This window comes from Mycetomoellerius zeteki, unplaced genomic scaffold (genome assembly GCF_001594055.1).
Source record: "Mycetomoellerius zeteki isolate Tzet28-1 unplaced genomic scaffold, Tzet1.0 scaffold1236, whole genome shotgun sequence".
NCBI lineage: Eukaryota > Metazoa > Arthropoda > Insecta > Hymenoptera > Formicidae > Mycetomoellerius > Mycetomoellerius zeteki.
Genome location: NW_017256165.1, coordinates 182 through 21,086, shown reverse-complemented (window position 1 = coordinate 21,086; position 20,905 = coordinate 182). Strand labels below are relative to the sequence as shown.

The 20,905-nt window shown below is 34.7% G+C and overlaps 2 protein-coding genes across 2 annotated transcripts; one reads left to right on the top strand and one right to left on the bottom strand.

Moving 5' to 3' along the window:
- Positions 1-1,975: 1,975 nt before the first annotated feature.
- LOC108720225 (uncharacterized) lies at positions 1,976-7,191 on the bottom strand. The gene is made up of 5 exons (XM_018461543.1): positions 6,542-7,191; positions 6,194-6,488; positions 5,405-6,105; positions 3,461-5,299; positions 1,976-3,410 (listed from the first exon to the last, which is right to left on the bottom strand). The coding sequence occupies exons 1-5, from the start codon at positions 7,189-7,191 to the stop codon at positions 1,976-1,978; spliced, it is 4,920 nt and encodes a 1,639-aa protein (XP_018317045.1).
- Positions 7,192-7,418: 227 nt separating this feature from the next.
- LOC108731290 (cornifin alpha-like) lies at positions 7,419-17,291 on the top strand. Its single transcript, XM_018461542.1, has 2 exons — positions 7,419-7,529; positions 16,902-17,291. The coding sequence occupies exons 1-2, from the start codon at positions 7,419-7,421 to the stop codon at positions 17,289-17,291; spliced, it is 501 nt and encodes a 166-aa protein (XP_018317044.1).
- The last annotated feature ends 3,614 nt before the right edge of the window (positions 17,292-20,905 follow it).

Sequence of the window (20,905 nt, the reverse complement as noted above, 5' to 3'; positions counted from 1 at the left end):
GATCACCAGGGAAAATTTCCAAGTACCTGAAAGAAAAAGAAAAATTAAAATTTAAGTTATTTCTAAAAAAGGTATTTACTCAGATATATCAAATATGAGATGTAACAATAGTTTGATAAAAGACATAGAAATGTCATATAAAGTAAGGGATACGAGCGTACGTACAAGTCGCCAAATGAATCTCATGTTTGATTAAATTTTCTAATAATATATTTTATTTTGTATTTAAAACAGGTCACATTTATGTAAGATTAATTTTAAGTTAATTTAAAGAGAGTAAATATCTTAAAGAAGTGCTTATTTAGAATCTCCGAGTTAAGTAATATATATATCATAGCTCAAACAGCTGATCGAGGTAAAACTCGATATAATTTCGTAAGTGGAATTTTCCAAGTAAAATAAAGGGGAGATTCTAAGTAGGCACGGCACTGAGTCCCTTCCTGCCAAAGATGGAGGAGATCCGACCGAGTGAAAGGACGAATTTTGTGATTGGTCGGAGACAGTTGGAGGGGATGAGGATGCCAAGGTGGCCGACTCCCTCGAGAAGAAGGAACACGCCACCAGTCGCTCTTGGCCGTCCATCTTGCACGGACGTGCACGCGCGTGTCGTCGCGTGATATTGCGTTATCTCGACGTAATACGTTATAGAGGACTCCGCGGACGCGCGTTACACGTTAAATAATTTAATTAACAATAATTAAAGATCCCTATATAATAATTATTCCTCGATTTATTTTATTTTAAGAGAAATAGCGTCCGGAAAAGTGCGTCGCGTATCTACGCGTTCCGAGTGCGCGAAACAATGTACATTTCATTTGATTGATTAAATAACATTATTATTAATCGTATGTGTTAATCGAATTATTGCGGAAATCCCAGCCAAAGTTCCAACAGGGTGAGAGAGGATCCCAGACGCTACATCGCAGAGGACATCCACCGCTGGCGACGGAACGGCTCTTCCTTCTTTGTTGGAAGGTCAAACGAAGTGGCGACCGTATTCTTTATAGAATATACAAGTAGTAAGCAAATTGAACGTAATAACACACTCAGGCCGGTCACAATCGCTTGTCAAAGACAGTGCAAAAGACGAATTAGTGCAATTCCAAAAAACAGCTTTAGAAGTAGAAATACATATGAAAAAAGAAACGAATGATACGCAAAAAGAAATCTTAGAAACAGAATTAGAAATAACCAAAGAAAAATTAAAACTTGTACAATTAGATGTATAACTTAAAGAATTAAAAATTCAATTGAAAAGGCAACAAGTTCTGAATCTACGAGTATTATGAACTGTTATTAATTGTCACAACTGTTATAAACTGTTTCTAAGAAAAGCATAAATTTACATAAAGTTAACATTAAAAGTATAATATATAAAAATGTTTTTAAACAAAATATTTGTTTATTTATGCAAGGTATGAGTACAAATTACACAGTACAAATTATATTACTAAGCCAATATGTATGTTACAACAGTTGAAATAAATATTTTATAATGTTGCGGAATTCGTTTCGATTCCTCAGCGACTCGTGTCGCGTACGTATGCGTACGCTAATCCTATCTCACTGAATGACTCACGAAAAGGTGTAAAAACAGTTTATTGCTGAACGTTACAATTTGCTATATAACTTGAGACGACAGGAAGTAACGAGAACACGAAAGTAAGTGTAAGTAAGTAGGAAGGGGCACAAGCCCGGTAACGCATACATAACTAAAAATACTAGATCATAGCGCTGTGTGTCGCCATCAAGCTAGTAACTTAGCAATCTTCACGCGCGGCAGACCGAGGAACTACCACGCAACGCACATGGCGGGAATTTAACAAACAGACGCAACATATACCGCCGCCCTTGAAAGCATCGGCTTTCAATAACTAAACAAAGAGTCTTAATACATGCGCGCGGTATAAAGATTTATTACATACAATATAAGACTTCAAAACAAAACAAAACAAAAAATTTATAATCTTTATACTTATTGCGGAATGGGCAAAATACATATCTTTGTGACGGGACGTTTATACAGTCCTTTAGAAGTTCGGACGGTTACAACGCGAGTAATTCCATCCTGACCAGAATGAACGCTTTCTACGCGTGCTAGATTCCAGCATAGGGGTGGTAAATTGTCTTCCCGTAATATTACCATTTGACCAACCACAATATGATCGCCAGGGGTATTCCACTTTACTCGCGATTGACAATTATGTAAATATTCGTTGACCCAACGACGCCAAAAATGTTGCTTCAATTGCTCAACTCGTTGCCACCGCGACAACCTGTTTGATTGAATATTTTCCAAACTAGGCTCCGGATAGGCCATAATCGGGCATCCGATTGTGAAATGTCCTGGCGTAAGAGCGTTAAGATCGTTGGGATCACTCGAAAGCGGAGTAAGTGGTCTAGAATTTAATATGGCTTCGACCTGGACCATCAAAGTAAATAACTCATCATATTTCAATGCTGCTTCACCAGCTATGCGTTTTAAGTGAAACTTAGCGCTTTTGACAGCCGCCTCCCAAATGCCACCCATATACGGAGCTCTAGGTGGAATAAAGTACCACTTTATTTTTTCAACTGCCATCATATCATTGATTCTTTGCTTGATACTATCATCATTAAATAATTTATACAACTCATTAAGTTCATGTTTTGCCCCAACAAAATTCAAACCGTTATCCGAATACATTTCTACGGGACGCCCTCTTCTGGAAATAAATCGCTTTAATACATTTAAAAATGTTTCCGCGGAAAGGTCTGCCGCAAGTTCTATGTGTACCGCTTTTGAAGACAGACATACAAACACTGCTATATAACATTTTATTGTTTTAGTATTTTTTCGTTGACCTTCCTTATACCAATAAGGTCCTGCGTAATCTACGCCGCATTTTTCAAACGCATATTTAACCGCATTTACTCGTATCTCCGGTAAATCGGCCATTACAGGTGTATTTGATTTGGGGACATTGCGAAAACATGTCACGCATTTATTTATTATACTACGAATAATACTTCGAGCAGATGTCGGCCAATATCTTTGTCGAATCGCTGACAGGGTAGCTTGTGCTCCAGCATGGAAGTGACGCACGTGTTCATGTAGAATAATCATTTTTGTGAAAGGATGTTTACCGGGCAACAGAATCGGGTGTTTATGTTCAAACGATACATTGGCGTGACGCAATCGGCCACCAACTCTTAAAATACCTTGCTTGTCGATAAACGGATTTAATTTTAAAATGTTGCTGTTTCTATTTACATGATTGAAGCGTTTAATGGAATGCAACTCCGTCCTGAATGAACTACGTTGTACCAATCTTACAAGGGTTAGTCTCGATTTCTCCAATTCATCAGTCGATAATGGCGGAACTAATATACTCTTATTGCCTGAATGTGACTCATGCAGCTTGTGCATTCTAGAATTTCGTATAAATCTCTGGCAATAACGCGCACAATGCGTGACAACTTCGAAAATCGCTCAAAAATATCAGATTGCTGTTCAACTTCTGTTTCAGCTATCAAAGCTGTAGCTCTTCCCTCGGGTAATTCCATATTTGATGCAGAAAAATTCTCAGAGGGCCAGTCGTCTTTGTCTAACTTTAACCAGGGCGGGCCAGTCCACCACATGTTTGATTTATGCAGCACGTCTGGCATGATGCCTCTAGAAAGTAAATCAGCAGGATTTTCTTGGCTGGGAACATGCTTCCAACTACCAATATTTGTAAGACGCTGAATTTCTGCAATGCGATTTGCAACGAATTGCGACCACTGACGACTGCATGATCGTATCCAACATGTTACAATACTCGAATCCGTCCATAGATGGACGCCATCGACCATAAACGGCAAGCACTTCAACACCTTTTGCGTCAATTGTGCCAATAACAATGCGCCACACAGTTCGAGACGAAGAATTGACAACGTTTTAAGAGGCGCCACTCTGGATTTGGAGCATAATAAATGAACCTCAACGTGACCATCATCAGAAATGGATCGTAGATAAATACATGCGCCATAAGCCTTTTCACTTGCATCCGCAAAACCATGAATTTCCTTGAATTGTATTGTATTAGATGTGATCACCTTACGGGTTATTTTGATATTACCAAGAACTTGTAACTTACGCTCATATTCTCTCCAAAGTGTATGCAACTCGTTCGAAATAGACTCATCCCAATCGACCTTAGCGCGCCATAACTCTTGCATTATAATTTTGGCAATTACCATCGACGGTCCTAACAATCCCAAAGGATCAAACATTAAAGCTATTCGAGATAATATGCTACGCTTAGTAGGCCTTTCCAACGGAGGATGCTGCCCAATACTTTCAAATTTGAAAACATCTGCTTCACAATTCCAAACTACACCTAATGCCCTAGTCTCAATATTACGATCCCCTACTAAAATGAATTTCTTTTTGTGAGGACCTTGTGAATCCTGAAGAGCGGCATGATTAGATGACCACTTCACTAAATCGAAACCTCCTTTTGCGAGTAATTCGACTGTTTGCGTTTTTATTTCCAATGCGTCCGACAGTGTGGATGCGCCTGTAAGTAAATCGTCTACATAAAAATCACGTAGTATTATCTTTGAGCCAATAGGGAACAAATTCATTTCATCCTCAGCGAGCTTACGTATGGTCCTGATGGCAAGAAATGAGGCTGGAGCAGTACCATATGTAAGAGTAAGCAATTCGTAAATCCCTAACTCATTTTGCGGAGAGTCACGCCAAAGAATACGTTGTAAAGATCTTTGAGAATCATGTAAAAGTATCTGCCGATACATCTTAGTTATATCGGCGGTCATCGCATATGGAAATGTGCGAAAGCGAAGCAAAATCGAAAATAAATCCTCTTGAATAGTTGGCCCAACTAACAATGAATCGTTCAATGACAGTCCTGATGTGCTTTTGCATGATGCGTCAAAGACTACTCTCAACTTCGTTGTAATGCTAGTTTCTTTAAAAACCGGGTGATGAGGCATGTAATAGGCTAGTTCGTGACCTGCCGAAGGTTTTATTTGGCGCATGTGATTCAAGTCGATATATTCTTGCATAAATTCTCTGTATCGCGCATATAAATCAGGTTGCAATAACAAACGCCTTTCCAAACTGAGAAAACGACGTTTCGCGATTTCTTGTGTCTCGCCCAATTGCTGTATTTTGTCATTGTTCGTAGGTAGCTTTACTATGAAACGGCCTTCTGTATTGCGAGAAACATTTGCCTGAAAATGCATTTCGCACTGTTGTTCATCAGGAGTGTATTGAACCTCATTGCAGGAAACATCATGCTCGATTTCCCAAAATCTGGAAAGAGATTTGTCTAATTCATTAACCGAAGTAATATGACATGAAGCAATCGCGACATTGCTTAAGTGTCCTTGTAGTGTACCAGAAATTACCTATCCTAACTTAGTTTTTTGTAGGGTGGGATGCGCCTTGCACGATTTGATTTGGCCCACGCAAATGAGCTGCCAAAACATTTGAGCCCCTATAAGCAAATCAATTTCGCTAGGAATGTTGAAATTAGGATCAGCAAGGATGACATTCGATGGAATTCTAAATTCCGATATCGGACAAAGTTCCTGCGGCAAGTTCTGTGTAATCTTAGGAAGCACTATACAATCAAGCTGATTAGTGTACTTGTTTGTTCGAGACCGAAAACTGACGTTCACTATTTCCTTGGACTCGAATGTTCCCTCCGCTACTCCAGATATCGACATGTTTAATGCATGACGGTTAAGTCGTAATTTATTTACTAGCTTTTGTGTAATAAAGTTTAATTGCGAACCACTATCTAATAATACTCTGCAACTATGAGGCTGACCTTGACGGTCGTATACGTTAACTATAGCGGTTGAGAGGAAAACCTTGGATGCACTATTAATTTGAGTACACTGAGTGACTACCGGAGGTGGAGACTCTGATGCGGATGCGTTGGCTAATTTAGGAGGGCATGAAGATTGACTCTCAGTACTCGATGCGCTAGTCTTGTTCGAATCAAAGTGCAATAACGTATTGTGTGCTTTCCCACACTTTTTACAAGATCCAGCCATGCAATCCTTTGCCTGATGCCCCTTAGCCCTCAGACAATTGATGCATAGGTGGGCGGTCTTTACAATTTCGAAACGTTTCTCTGCCGGCAATTTACGAAATGAGTCATTGAAATAAGAAATGATTATTTTTGCAATGAATACAAACCTGACTCGAAGTGCTTACATGTGAACTCGGATTCTTGGCTCTCTGAGAACTGTTCGCCACTTCTGAGCTCGATCGAATTGATGATTTGCCAAAAGTTGCTTCTAGAGCTTCACATCGTTGTGCTAAAAATTCGGTAAGCTCCTTGAACGTGGGTATCTGATTGTCTGTACGGCTGGTCTGCCATTCTTTGATCGTAGAAGAGTCAAGCTTAGATATTACCAAGTGGATCATCATGTCGTCCCAAGTATCTACTGGCCTTTGAAGGGCCCTAAGCGCTCTGAAATGTTTGAGTAAGCTGTCAAGCAAATTTCGCAATGCAGTATAATTTTCCTTATGAATTGGAGGAACATGGCCTTAACATGCGTTTGTACTATTCGTTTCTTATTGTCGAAACGCTCATTGAGTAATTTCCATGCTTCTAAATAGTTTTCGGCTGTGATATCAAAGGATTTAATAATTTCGGCTGCCTTATCTTTTAATGAAGATCGTAAGTAATGAAATTTTTGCGTTGCTGATAGACTCGCGTTAGCATGAATCAGTTTATCGAACGAATCATGAAATGTACACCAGTCTTCATAAGCACCCGAAAATATAGGCAATTGAATTCTCGGCAACTTTATTTGTGACTCTGTGTTATTTTGACGTGTAACTTGATTACTACTACTAACCGATTGAGGAATAACTTGCGCTTGCTCGAATCGACTGATCCGCAGATCGTATAACGCCGTGAGTTGAAAATATGCTTCCTCAAACCGAGCACGCTCCACTGCATGGGCCGATGTTACATTCGAATCGTCTGATTCTGAATCTAAGCATTCAATGTACGATTGCACTTCGTCATACTGTCGGAATAAGTCTGACAGTTTTTTCTTACGTTCTACTAATTCGAATTTCGGAGCGTGTTCGGATTGGGGGGACTCTATGTAAGTACGCAATCTTGTGGCAGAAGCCTTTATAAATCTTCGCCTCGTTTTCGCTTCGGCTTCCGTTTGTATCATTTTAATATGTTATAGTAAATAATCAAATCTGAACTTACGGGTAGCTGATAGCTCAAGATAATATTGAACGAATCTTTATATGTGTTACTTAATGTTCTAATAAGCGATGAATTCCGTTAAACGTTGATAGGATGATCGATGCTTGTTGTGGTTCCAAAATTTGCCAATGCTCTCTGTTTCGTTTCCTGCTTGCTGCTACTTGACCCCGTCTGAGTGAAACGGCCCGAATGCGGAATATCCAAAATGGCTGCGTCTTTGTAGAATATGGTTGGCGTACCGTACAACGCTTGCCCAATATGTCGATGCGTGGTTTAGCCACCTTGTTGCTGGCTAGTGAAGTATGCTTATCTCGAAACCACGATTGTTGCTCACGTTTCCGAGTATACTACTCGGATGTTATGAATTTTCGTGCAATTGTGTATTTGCCACGAAATACAAGTTAATGCCGAATACGGTTGATGATATCACTCTCGAATGTTCGAGAGCATCCGGCTCGAAGGACTAAGAAATGTTGCGAAATTCGTTTCGATTCCTCGGCGACTCGTGTCGCGTACGTATGCGTACGCTAATTCTATCTCACTGAATGACTCACGAAAAGGTGTAAAAACAGTTTATTGCTGAACGTTACAATTTGCTATATAACTTGAGACGACAGGAAGTAACGAGAGCACGAAAGTAAGTGTAAGTAAGTAGGAAGGGGCACAAGCCCGGTAACGCATACATAACTAAAAATACTAGATCATAGCGCTGTGTGTCGCCATCACGCTAGTAACTTAGCAATCTTCACGCGCGGCAGACCGAGGAACTACCACGCAACGCACATGGCGGGAATTTAACAAACAGACGCAACATATATTATATTATACTAATACTTCAATTTATTTTAATACATAACATTTTATATTATTTCAAGACTGAAGTCTCAAGTTTTATATTATTGAATTAGAAATTGTGAAATATGAACAAAAAAAATCACATTGTAAATTACGGCAATAATCTGAAAAATTAAAAATAACAGATAATAAAAAAGGAGTGAATTTTTTATTTTAATATATATATATGTATGTACATATTTCTTAACAAAATTAAATGATCACTTGTTCTACCATCTAGGCAAATTTCAAGATAGGATAATTTTGTTAAAAAACCATTTTACAGCTAGTACATATATGTCAACTTTTATAATTTTGTAGTTAATTACAAATTGTAAAAGCATAATAAATCTTATCTAACTTTAAATTATTTTAAATTTAAATTCTAATATTAATATTCATATCCCGTGACGAGTTCGAATCATTCACATTGTTCTTCATTAATGTTGTAACTTTTTATAAATATTACAAACCTAAAATATGTGTCAATTAAAAGTCTTCTTGCAATGTCGGTTCTAGCATTATCTGGTATCACTATTAGATCACGATTTTCTAATGCATCGATTAATTGTACAATGTCCAAATCTATTGGTGGTCCAGGATTATTCATTTGACGAGCGATATTGTGTAATACTGCAGTTGCTATCACAATGCTTGAGCAGTAGCTATAGACACTCTCATACCTATTGCTAATATAGGAAATCTGCGTTTCCACACATCAAAAGTACATTCAATTTTGTTTCTAGTACGTATTTGTAACTCGTTGTATAATTCTTCAGCACGATTATGTGTTTGCAATAAAGGAGTCATTAAAAATTTAACACAGGGATATCTATTATCTCCTAATAAAATTCCATCTTGCATTTCGCCCTGGATGAATCTAACAAACGACTCGCATCAAAAATTGTAGCATCATGAGTTGAGCCTGGCCATCGTGCTACTATATCTTGAAATTCCATATTACTATTACATACTGCTTGCACATTAATACTGAAGAAACCCTTTCTATTTCGGAAATTAACAGTTTATTTAATGTACCTGGTGATTGAATTTTTACATGAGTACAATCTATTGCACCAATTACTCGTAGAAATTTACTGATGTTATAAAATCCTTGACGTACGTATGTTGTATCTTGGAAAACGTATGTAACGACGGTGTTCAGAAGCTAAAGCTATCGTTACTTTTTTAATAATTCTGCATGCTGTGGATGTATGAATTCCTGCGAAATCAGCAACAGCAATTTGAAAAGCTGTTGCATAAAAACGTAATGTCAATAATAACTGATGGATTGGCATTATTGCATTATTCCTGGAAAAATAGGAACAATTTTATAAGAACATTTCTATTCCAAGATTGATAAAAGAATTTATTTTATTTTATTAATAAACTATTTTATTTTATTAATTATGATTACTTCAATGTTTTTGTTTTTATCTTATCACAAATAAGATCATATTCTAAGAACTGTTTCTTTACATAACCTAAACCGTGTAATAAATTCGCGTTCATCATACGTGTGTGAAGTTAGCCCCGCACTTTTCGAATTTTGAATTTTTTTTATTGTGCTGTGTTGTGCTACGTTTGTGCCATGTTGTGCCGCAAACCGCAACTCAATAACATGAACCGTTTTAAAAAAAAAAAAAATTTTTTTGCTAGCCCCGCACTTTTCGAATTTTGGATTTTTTTTATTGTGCTGTGTTGTGCTACGTTTGTGCCACATTGTGCCGCAAACCGCAACTCAATAACATGAACCGTTTTCCAAAAAAAAATTCCATGCTGGCCTTAGGAATTTTTAGAAACGCGAAACTGAAAACCCCTGTATCTCGCGAACGGTACAAGATAATCGAATTCTGCGAGTTGTGCCGAGTTGTGCTACTCAAAATCTATGCGAAACGTTCATAAAAGGTCCGGAATGGCAGAAGGGACGACGGAAATGGTTAAAAACGTGGTGGGGGGAAACAAAAAATTTGATATTTTTGAATTTTTTTCAGTTGTGCCGAATTGTGCTACGACAGTACAATAACTTTTCCTCATGGCAAAATTTCCTGAGATCAACGGATTTCGCAGTATCGACGAAGTTATGCGTCAGCCGTTAGAAATTTTTAGGATCGCGAAACTGAAAACCCCTGTATCTCGCGAACGGTGCAAGATAATCGAATTCTGCGAGCTGTGCCGAGTTGTGCTACTCAAAATGTACTAGATATGTTCATAAACAAAACAGAGATTAACTGAATGGTTCATAAAAATTTTTGAAAGTTTGTAATGAGATGGTGAATAAAAAGTTGAACTTTTTTAGATATACCGGCTTATCGATCACAACTTTTATATGGAGAATTGTCGTTAGACTGATAATTTTAGGAGCGTAGGTGTTAGGAAAACTAAAATCAGAAAATATTTCGCAATTATATACGCAATTTCCGAACTGTACTTCTGCAAATTGTCGAGTGATGTTACTCGAAATTAATAGAAGGTGGACGCGCGAGGAAAGTGCTAAGAAGTTAGGAGTGATTCAACTGAAAAAAAAGAGGAAGAGAGAGAGAGAGCGTGCGAGAAAGAGTAAAAATGCGTTTAGACTGTGTCGTATTGTCATTGGAGGTTGTACTTCTTATTTTCATTTTTACTTATAAATGAATTCTTAGTGCAAAAATGAAAATAACAGGTATCTCCAATGACTTGGAGCTTGATAAATGTTATCCAGGACGTGATTCTGAACAACATTCAAGATGTTTTAGCCATCGATCGGACACCTTGCGTAATGCTAATGCCGGCGGTATTGTAACTTTCAAGCCTTATAACTCGAAAAGTACTTAATGAAACATAGCTTTATCATATAGTGTTTTAGAAATCTCTTGACACCAGCTATTAGATTCTGTCATCAAAAATAGGGTGTTCCATTTAAAAAAATTAATTTGACCTAGACCTGTCCTTGGTGACGCCACTCAAGGTGATGTGATCAGAGAATAGATGTTTTTAAACCCTACAATTTTTGTTTGAAATATTTTTCTCAAAAATGCATATTTTCCGAAATATTCAGCCGGCCCGGGACTTTTGGCGGACCCTATATATGTATAAAGAGATATATTTTATTCATCTAAATGTTAATATACCGCTTTCTGCTTACACCCGGAACCAACGACGTGGACGTAGCGGTATTCTGGTTCCATTTTTCTTTTTTGTTTTTTGTTTTTTTTTGTTTTTTTTCACTTTTATAATTTTTGGTTTTTTTTAATTGTATAATTTTTTGTTTTTTTAATTTTATAATTTTTTTGTTTTTTTTTATTATAATTTTTTGAGTTCTTAATATATTCATATATTTTTGTGCATATATCTGAAATTAAAAAAAAAAGCTTATAAAGTAAACTTTATAGAAAATAATGAATTGTAATTTCCATCTTGTTTAAAAAAAAGTTTAAAAAAAGAAGATAGTAAAGATGCGCAACAAAAATAGTTTAAAAAAAGAAGATAGTAAAGATGCGCAACATTTGTTTCATCTATATTCAATGCACAACATCAGTTTTATCAAATGTAACATAAAGACATAAATATAATATATTTAAAAAGAATTAGATTCACATATATATATATATATATATGCGATATAGATTAATAAATGCGGTTTTATTTTATATTCTTTTGTACTGTTTCTTGTATTCTTCTTCAAATCGTCAAATTCTATCCATTGAAATCCTTGATAGGAATATCCTACGTAATGTCCGTTTTCAATATCACCATATCGTGCTACTGTGCCCGCTAAAAGAAATAAATTATCACTAATTTGAATTTTTGGCGGAAATTCTACAAGACTGTGTTCTTTCTCTATATCATCTATTGTGTCGCATTCTATAAATATTTGTTTTCCGTATTTTATGTTTATGTTCATACGTTGTTTACAGCAAACGGATCTATTATTTGGCATACCTTCTGATATGGCTGTGGCAAGCTCGCAATATCCGCCGTTTATTATAGTATTTACATTAATAGGAACTAATACAGATTGACGAATTATGATGTTGGAACATACAACGCAACTTTTTATTTCTGTGTAACTGGGATCGTCTTTGAAAATATATTGTGCGACATTTCCTATGCTTGAGAGACAATCTACAGTTACGTTATTTCTGTCGATCTGAGTTTTAAAATTATCAATACTCATTAATATTTTGGCTCTTAACTTATATGTATTTTTGCTGCAACCATTTTTTAAAAAGCATTTAATGAATTGCATCGCGTCAGTATCGGATGTTTCAACATTATTTTTATAATATTCGTTAATGCATCCGCATGCAATTATGGATGCGATACTGTCAACCCACATGTATTGGTAACAACTCTTTTTTGATCGATATTTAGAAAGGAACATAAGCTACCATTTTGCAGATTTGCGACTCCTATGCGCGCCTTTCCTGTATGATTTATATCCCAGTCCGGGCAGTTGTCCAAATATGTTTTTCTCTTATTTGTTTGTGTTGTATTTTTGTTTCTCCAATTATGTTCTAAATTTAAATCATTTGTATCGCTTGGCATAATGTCACTTTCCTCAGAAAAAAATTCTGTTTTAATATCTGTCGTAGAATTAGAGTCGATTTCAATTTTTTTTTATTGGTTAAGCATATTTGAAGAATTTAACGCATTTTCAGGCAGGTTAATTTCTTTAATAGTCGGAATAATGGATTCAATATCACTCGAACTAGTGATGACGTTATTTTTTGTGACTGATTCATTATTTTTTGCAGAAAGCAAAGAATCATGTGACGACATAGCCAGTAGTGATCTGCCTACAAATGATCTTAAATGAGTGGTTACAAATTTGTCTGCTCTCATTGGACGTTGTTTATTCTTTAATAAGACATGTTTAATATCTTTTATTTCAGATTCTACAGATGAGGAGCTAGCATTTATTTGCCCATATCCAAAAATGGGGATCATTACACCCGAATACAATGGGAAATAAGAAAGAAATGTTTTTAGTTTTTGGCTTAATTGTGGAACATAGTACGGATTTGCCATGTCACATTTTATTTTGGTTTCTGCTAACGTCTTATGACAATCTTCAACAAGATTACTAGCCCACAATGCAATATTGCAATTTGTTATTGTTTCCATGTCACAATCTTCATCTTGTATATTGTCATTATCCTTATCATTCAGTGACACCTCTTCAATGCCTTTTATATGATTACTATAAGGACACGAGCAGATTCCGATGGAGCATCATTTCCATCATTATCTTTCCCAATTTCCTCGCTAAGAGATAATAAAATAATACTTTTTGCTAATTCGACGAAATGAGAAAAGTTCGTCTGCTTTGTTAATAAAGCCATAGCGCGTATATAAAATTTCTTTACTTTCGGATTTAATTGTGAAAAGAATTTCCACTTAGATACCATATGCATATAGTGGCAAATATCAAGCCGTATAAAGCACTTTGGCTTTTCGACAGAATGTTCTGTTATTAGAGCGAAACAGGTTGTTAAATAATGTTTTAAATTGGAATATTGACCGAAAGCTTTCGCAATAGCATTAAGTAATGCCATATCGAAGTCACATACGACTGATCGAGGGATTGGAAAATTTGGTTTACGAATCGATCCAATACGCAAAAATTCATTTAACCAATATTGTATAGCATTGACATTTTGCACAGCGCTCAACATTTGAAATACTGGCATTTTATAATCAGAAACATCCGAGACTGCTTGATATAAATATATATGTGGCGATAGTTCCCCATTTGGTAATTGAACTTTTTTTATTAGTGAACCAGTTGCATCAATATAAAGTATATCAGGATATTCTAAGTAAACTATCATTTGTTCAGGTGTATAATAATGAACAAAAAATGGATCATAGCCTATACAATGGATGGAACCTGCATGATTTGTATATTTCATATTTTGAAGATTAGTATACACACACGATCCTTTGACTTTTAAATTAAGATCTTGTCTCTCTTGTTTTGCTTTTCTCAGAGTAGAAGCTTTATATAAATGCGGTGGTTCCGAATCATATAAATTCATTAATTTTGAAGCTTTTTCCCTTCGCCATGTTGTCGCCGACCACGTACCTGTTGCGAGAGATTGCGATATTTCTACTCTATTTTGTCCACTCAGGGGACGTTTCTTTGTATGTTTAATGTCTGCGTTATAATTTGTTACACGGCACTCCATTTGAACATCTGTGTTATCCTTAGGTATGTTAATAATTTTTCCAATAAAATTTGACTGACAATCTGGACATTTTGCATGGACAGTTGCATAAATTCCCGTTTCAGAAACTTTGCATCGTTTAAACATAAATGCACATGGCAACTTCGTTGTTTCGTATATTAGTTCGAAAATTGTATGTGTCCATCTGCGGCGCCGCAATGTATTATAATTTCTCTGTACTTTGCTATTTGATCTATAAATTACTGACTCGCATAAACGATCTAGTGTACTTTTTCTGAAATGACGTGGTTTTCTGGGTAACACAAATGTGCATAATGCTTGAAACAAGTCAATGAATTGTAAAAGTGTAAATCACGTTATTTTAGAAAAAGTACACCAGATCGTTTTTCAGGCATTTGACCTTCATTTTTGACCTTTCCAAGGTCGCAAAAACAATTTTTTCATAAGACAAGTTTGACGTAAAATTTTCCGCTCTTTCGAAATCCGCAGTCAAAAATAGGGTGTCCCATTTAAAAAAAACCATCGTGACCTTGAAATGACCTTCAAAATTGACCTCAAGGTCAAAACTAATGGTACAATTAAATGACCCCCTCTGTCCTGGTCAACTTTTATCTAAACCATTTTTTTGTAGATACCGTAATTTGGAAGATATTCGGGTCCATAGATTAAAATGACTCACCCTGTATATCGTGCCATGTTTTTAAAGGTATAGTGATATTAAATTCTATATCCTTTCCCGTGGTTGACAAATTAAACGATTCATCAGTACTAGATACATCAAGTTTAGTATTAGTAGGTTTATCTAAATTATGATAATTTAAAACTTTGTCATATAATCCATATCTATTTTGTAACAAAATAGTATAAATGTATTTCGGAGATATCTTTCCTTCTAATAAAATACTTAATTCCTTATATATAATAGATTTTGGACTAACTACTTTTCCATTTTTATCCAAAACGCATTTATATTTGGAACATAACAATATTTTTTCTAGTTTATTAACAGGTGCCATGCTCAACCCTATAACGTCGTGTACGAATAACGTCAGAAGTAGGATAACAATTGAAAGAGTATTTTATTTTATTTCATTAAAAAACAACAATTTGCTCTAGAAGTAAACAAAGAGCGTCTTATGCATTACCAATAAATTCATAAATCAGTGAAACGGTAGTGACTGTGTCGCTTACTATCACGCCGTTATTTTCTATCGTGACTGTAGCGAAGTAAGAATATGAGCACATTGGCTGGTGCGCTCTCGTAAGCCTAGTGACGCATAAACGAACGTGCAACGTCCGAGTGACTGTGGCGCAAGGGGCCAACTCCGGAGGGACGGTTTACGACATCGCGGCTAACGCCATCAGGCGACGGCCTGGGGCAACATTTGTGCGCTACAGTCACCCGGACGCTGCACAACTGAAAAAACTCAAAAATATCAAATTTTATGTTTCCCCCCATCACGTTTTTAACCATTTCCGTCGTCCCTTCTGCCATTCCGGACCTTTTATGAACGTTTCGCATAGATTTTGAGTAGCACAACTCGGCACAACTCGCAGAATTCGATTATCTTGCACCGTTCGCGAGATACAGGGGTTTTCAGTTTCGCGATCCTAAAAATTCCTAACGGCTGACGCATAACTTCGTCGATACCGCGAGATCCGTTGATCTCAGGAAATTTTGCCATGAGGAAAAGTTATTGTACTGTCGTAGCACAATTCGGCACAACTGAAAAAAATTCAAAAATATCAAATTTTTTGTTTCCCCCCACCACGTTTTTAACCATTTCCGTCGTCCCTTCTGCCATTCCGGACCTTTTATGAACGTTTCGCATAGATTTTGAGTAGCACAACTCGGCACAACTCGCAGATTATCTTGTATCGGCACAGCTTCGATTATCTTGTACCGTTCGCGAGATACAGGGGTTTTCAGTTTCGCGTTTCTAAAAATTCCTAAGGCCAGCATGGAATTTTTTTTTGGAAAACGGTTCATGTTATTGAGTTGCGGTTTGCGGCACAATGTGGCACAAACGTAGCACAAAAAAAATCCAAAATTCGAAAAGTGCGGGGCTAGCAAAAAAATTTTTTTTTTTTTTTAGAAAACGGTTTATGCTATGAATTACGGTTTGCGGCACAATGTGGCACAAACGTAGCACAACACAGCACAATAAAAAAAAATCCAAAATTCGAAAAGTGCGGGACCAACTTCACACACGTGTTCATCATATATATTTAAAAAATCAGGTCGTGGCCGAACAGTGTATGGTTTGCGAATTAAATTGAATATTTCATAATCGTCATTATCTTCATCATCATCTTCAAACAGTTCTTGATAAATATTTCGAATATCCATGTTCTCAAAAAATTACTAACAGCGTAATATTTTATAGCTTCTAGCAAACGACATCGGATCAGAATTTAAAATATCCTATTTACCTGCTAGATAGAAGCTTTACCCGTGTAGAAAATTGTTAGGGCTTAATAAAGGGCCTTATAAGTATACCCTAAAGTTCATGGGGGCCTATTAGGATAGATTACTTGGGCCCTACATGGCATGTAACAAATTGTTTACCAAGCCCCTATAAGGAAAAATTATCGGGACCCTATAAGGAAAAATTATCGGGGCCCTATAAGGAAAAATTATCAGAGCCCTATAAGGAAAAATTATCAGGGCTTTTATAAGGAAAAATTATCAGGGCCTTGTAAGGAAAAATTATCAGGGCTTTATAAGGAAAAATTATCAGGGCCTTGTAAGGAAAAATTATCAGGGCCTTGTAAGGAAAAATTATCAGGGCTTTATAAGGAAAAATTATCAGGGCCTTGTAAGGAAAAATTATCAGGGCTTTATAAGGAAAAATTATCAGGACCTTGTAAGGAAAAATTATCAGGGCCTTGTAAGGAAAAATTATCAGGGCTTTATAAGGAAAAATTATCAGGGCCTTGTAAGGAAAAATTATCAGGGCTTTATAAGGAAAAATTATCAGGGCCCTCTAAGGAAAAATTATCAGGACCCTCTAAGGAAAAATTATCAGGGCCTTATAAAGAAATATTATTAGGATAATTATTAGGAAATTTTTTTCTAAAAGGAATATATCTCGAAGAAAAATACTACTAGGACCTTTTCAAGGAAATTTTATCAAGCCCTAATATTTTTTATATGTTATATTATACCTCTCTATCTGTAATTAATATTTCTTTTTATAAAAGCCTTAAGGATGTTAATCTTTTACACTCCATTTGTAAAAAAAGATCATTTGGATAAAACGAAATAATGGAATCGCTTTAAAACAACTGTAAAAAAGGACGAAAGCTATCCTTATCCCTATAGTCACTAAATAACTGTAAAAGATGATAAAAGGTACATAAAGTTCGTTTCTTCAATGCGCATGCATATCCTATTTTTATTTTCACAATTATTTACTGTCAGGGAAATAACTTTCGTCTATTTTTACAATTTAAAGTGATCTCATCATTTTATTTTATTCAAATTGTTTGTTTTTATAAATGGTACATAATAAAAATTAATATCTCATTTCTCGCTTCTGACATCACAATTCAATATGGTTGTAGTGACTACTCAAGAGCCTTAGTAATCTGTTTGAGGAATTTATCTTTACATTTGTATATAAATCCCTTCACTTATATTGTTACCTCTTATGCAAATTTGTATAAATAAAGTTACTTAAAAATTAATTCAATATTACAGTTTATTACAGTTTTTTTACAGTTTACTCCTTTGTATTACATTCGTAAAATAAGAAAAAAGCAATCCTTACATAAATAAAGAATATAAAATAACAGTACATGTACACTGAGAATCATACTTGGTAATTGAATTGCGACAATATGATTGTGACGACTACTTAGAAGCCGTAAAATAAAAATTTAAGTAAACTTAAAGAAGACTGAAGACAAACTTCTTTATTTTCAGTGTGATAAATAAAGTAATAAGAAATAGAACTTTAAATAAAGTAAACAAATTATATCATAAGAAAACAAATATACGGATCTAAGAATCATAAGGCTTATAACATGTTTCGATAAGAACTTGCAATACAAGTACTTATAACTTTATGCAATATCTTTATAGAGCTTCTTATTAGCTGTAAAATTTACGAGAAGTTGTAGATATTTATTAATAATCGTACGTCTTGGTACATACGCATAAAATTGCAACACTAGTCATAAGTTCTTACAAGTTTTACGAGAACAAGTTACGATTCTTACAATTCTACTTAGAACTGATCCAATAGTTAGCAAAAATTAACTCTTATCCTCGTTTGTTATTTGAGTAGTTGTTAATCGACGTATTTGTCTGTAGCCGTCCCAATCCTTAGCGTTATTGATAATATATCCTAAAGCCTTATTAAAATCTTTTTCTGTTATAGACTTGTTATTTTCTTTTGTGCAATTGTTGCATATCACATCTGCAATACAAATTATGAATTTCAGTTATTTGATTGCATAAATATCAAATTGTCATAATTGTACTATAAAATTTAAATACCAAAAAGAGTTTTGTAAAAAGTCGTATCTCTCATAATATATTTATCCTTTGATTGACGAATCGCAGTACATTGCATAACTAATTCTCTGGTCATCAATCTTTTTAATATTGTTACTATCGTTTTATTCATATTTTGTTCTACTAAATATTTCAAACACGTCTTCTGTAAATTAAACATTATACTTTAGTAATATTTTATATACGTATATTAATCATTATCAAAAACAATTAGAATTCAAACTTACCAAATCAGAAAGACATTCTTTATCAACAGATAATTTCTTTTCAAAATCTTTCAATTCTGCTAAATTTGATAATTTAAGCGTTAAATTATGTTTATCAAAAAATTTGTCAACAGTCATCGAATTTGTTTTAATTCCCAAAATTTGTTCAATAGAATTTTTTAATTGTCTTATTTGGTCGCTTTGCATTGATATTTCGATAGTCAGAGACTTGATTGCTTTATGAAGCAATAGAGTTTCTAAAAATATACATATAATAGTAATAATAATGTTTAAATGGAATATATGCTTGCAATGTAAATTATCGTAATATAGAGAAAATAATTTATATGCCTTTTGAAAAATTAGCGTCTTGATAATTTTGTTCATCTTGTATAATTTTGTTGGGAATGATAGCTGTTTTATTTAATTCAGCATTAGTAAATTGCGAAAAATTGTCTGATGATAACTTATTAACAGTATCTTTTAGACATTCTGTAATTACCGATGTGCTCGCAATTTCTTTTGTGTTCTTTTTCATCTCAACTGTGTCCTTTTCATTTTTTTTCAAGGTCTTTTTTCTCATCAAAGATTTTTTTTCCATACTTTCGTCACTTGCTACATAAAGTTTAAAAATAAATATAAATTATATAAATTAATTTTTAAACAATAATAAATAATATAAATATACTTACAGGTCACAGAACTGTCATGTACAGAATTATGTAACCCTCCGATATCACTGTCATACATAATTTTTTCAACAGTGTCTTTATGTTTCATTTTTGTTTTTTCTTCAAAAAATTTTGTGATACGTATCGACTTTTCTTTAGCATGATCATCATTATCAGTAGAGTATGAATATGAATCTCTTTTGTGGATAATTTTATGCATTTTGTGTTTTGCTTCTTTTAATGTGTCTAGAAGAGAAAATGAAAAGCAGAAATAAAATAACAGATGAAATTTTAACTGAGATTTTGAAAGAAATTGTGATATTAAAATAATGATTTTTACCTGCATCACCTCTTACATATACTGGATATAACGGCCATGATTCTGGTGCTTTAGATTTAGACATAACATAACTATCTAATTTAAGTCGTGACTTTGTGTTGTACGGAGGAGGCATAAACTTGCATACACAGGCATGTAACTTTTCATCAAATGTTACCCATTTGGATGGAACACAATCGATAGAAATCGTACCATTATCCTTCTCGTTAACAAATTCAACAATTTGATAAGCTTTGACGTTCACTAAAACGGAAATCACACGTGAAGTGTTATCTTCCATACACACACCTTAAAATTAATTTATTTACTACGTATTTTTTGGTGATAATTTTATTGAATTCTCAAATGACTAAAATATGATAATTCATACTTATTTGTCTTCGTTTCACAACACTTTGATGTATTATTATATTGTAGTTTTGTAATTGATAATATATTACTAGCGAATCGCGAAATGTTGATCACAATGCATGCCCATACGGCCATAACAGACTATACAAACGACGATCGCGCGGGAACCAGGCTCTCTACTCGAGCCTCGGCATTTAAGCTGTCGATCGCGCACGTGACGCTGCGCTCAGGAGTGTCCCCATATCAGAAATATCTTGGAAGCGTATCTGTAGCTAAATTACCGACGAGTATCTCGCCGGTAGCCAAATTATTATTGAAAGATGTTTATTATTAAACAATTTTTTTCTATTACCATCAAATTTTCTATTATTAATTTATTCATTATATGTTCCATAATGATGTACTTATATCTTAACGTAATTTTCTAATAAATTACGGTAATGTATAATGTTTCGATCAAAATGTTATATATTATCATAATTATGTTATATATTAGAAAATTTTTAGGAGAGAGATATATAAGTTTGGAACAACATAATGAATAAATTAATAATAAAAAATTTAATGTTAATAGAAATAAAT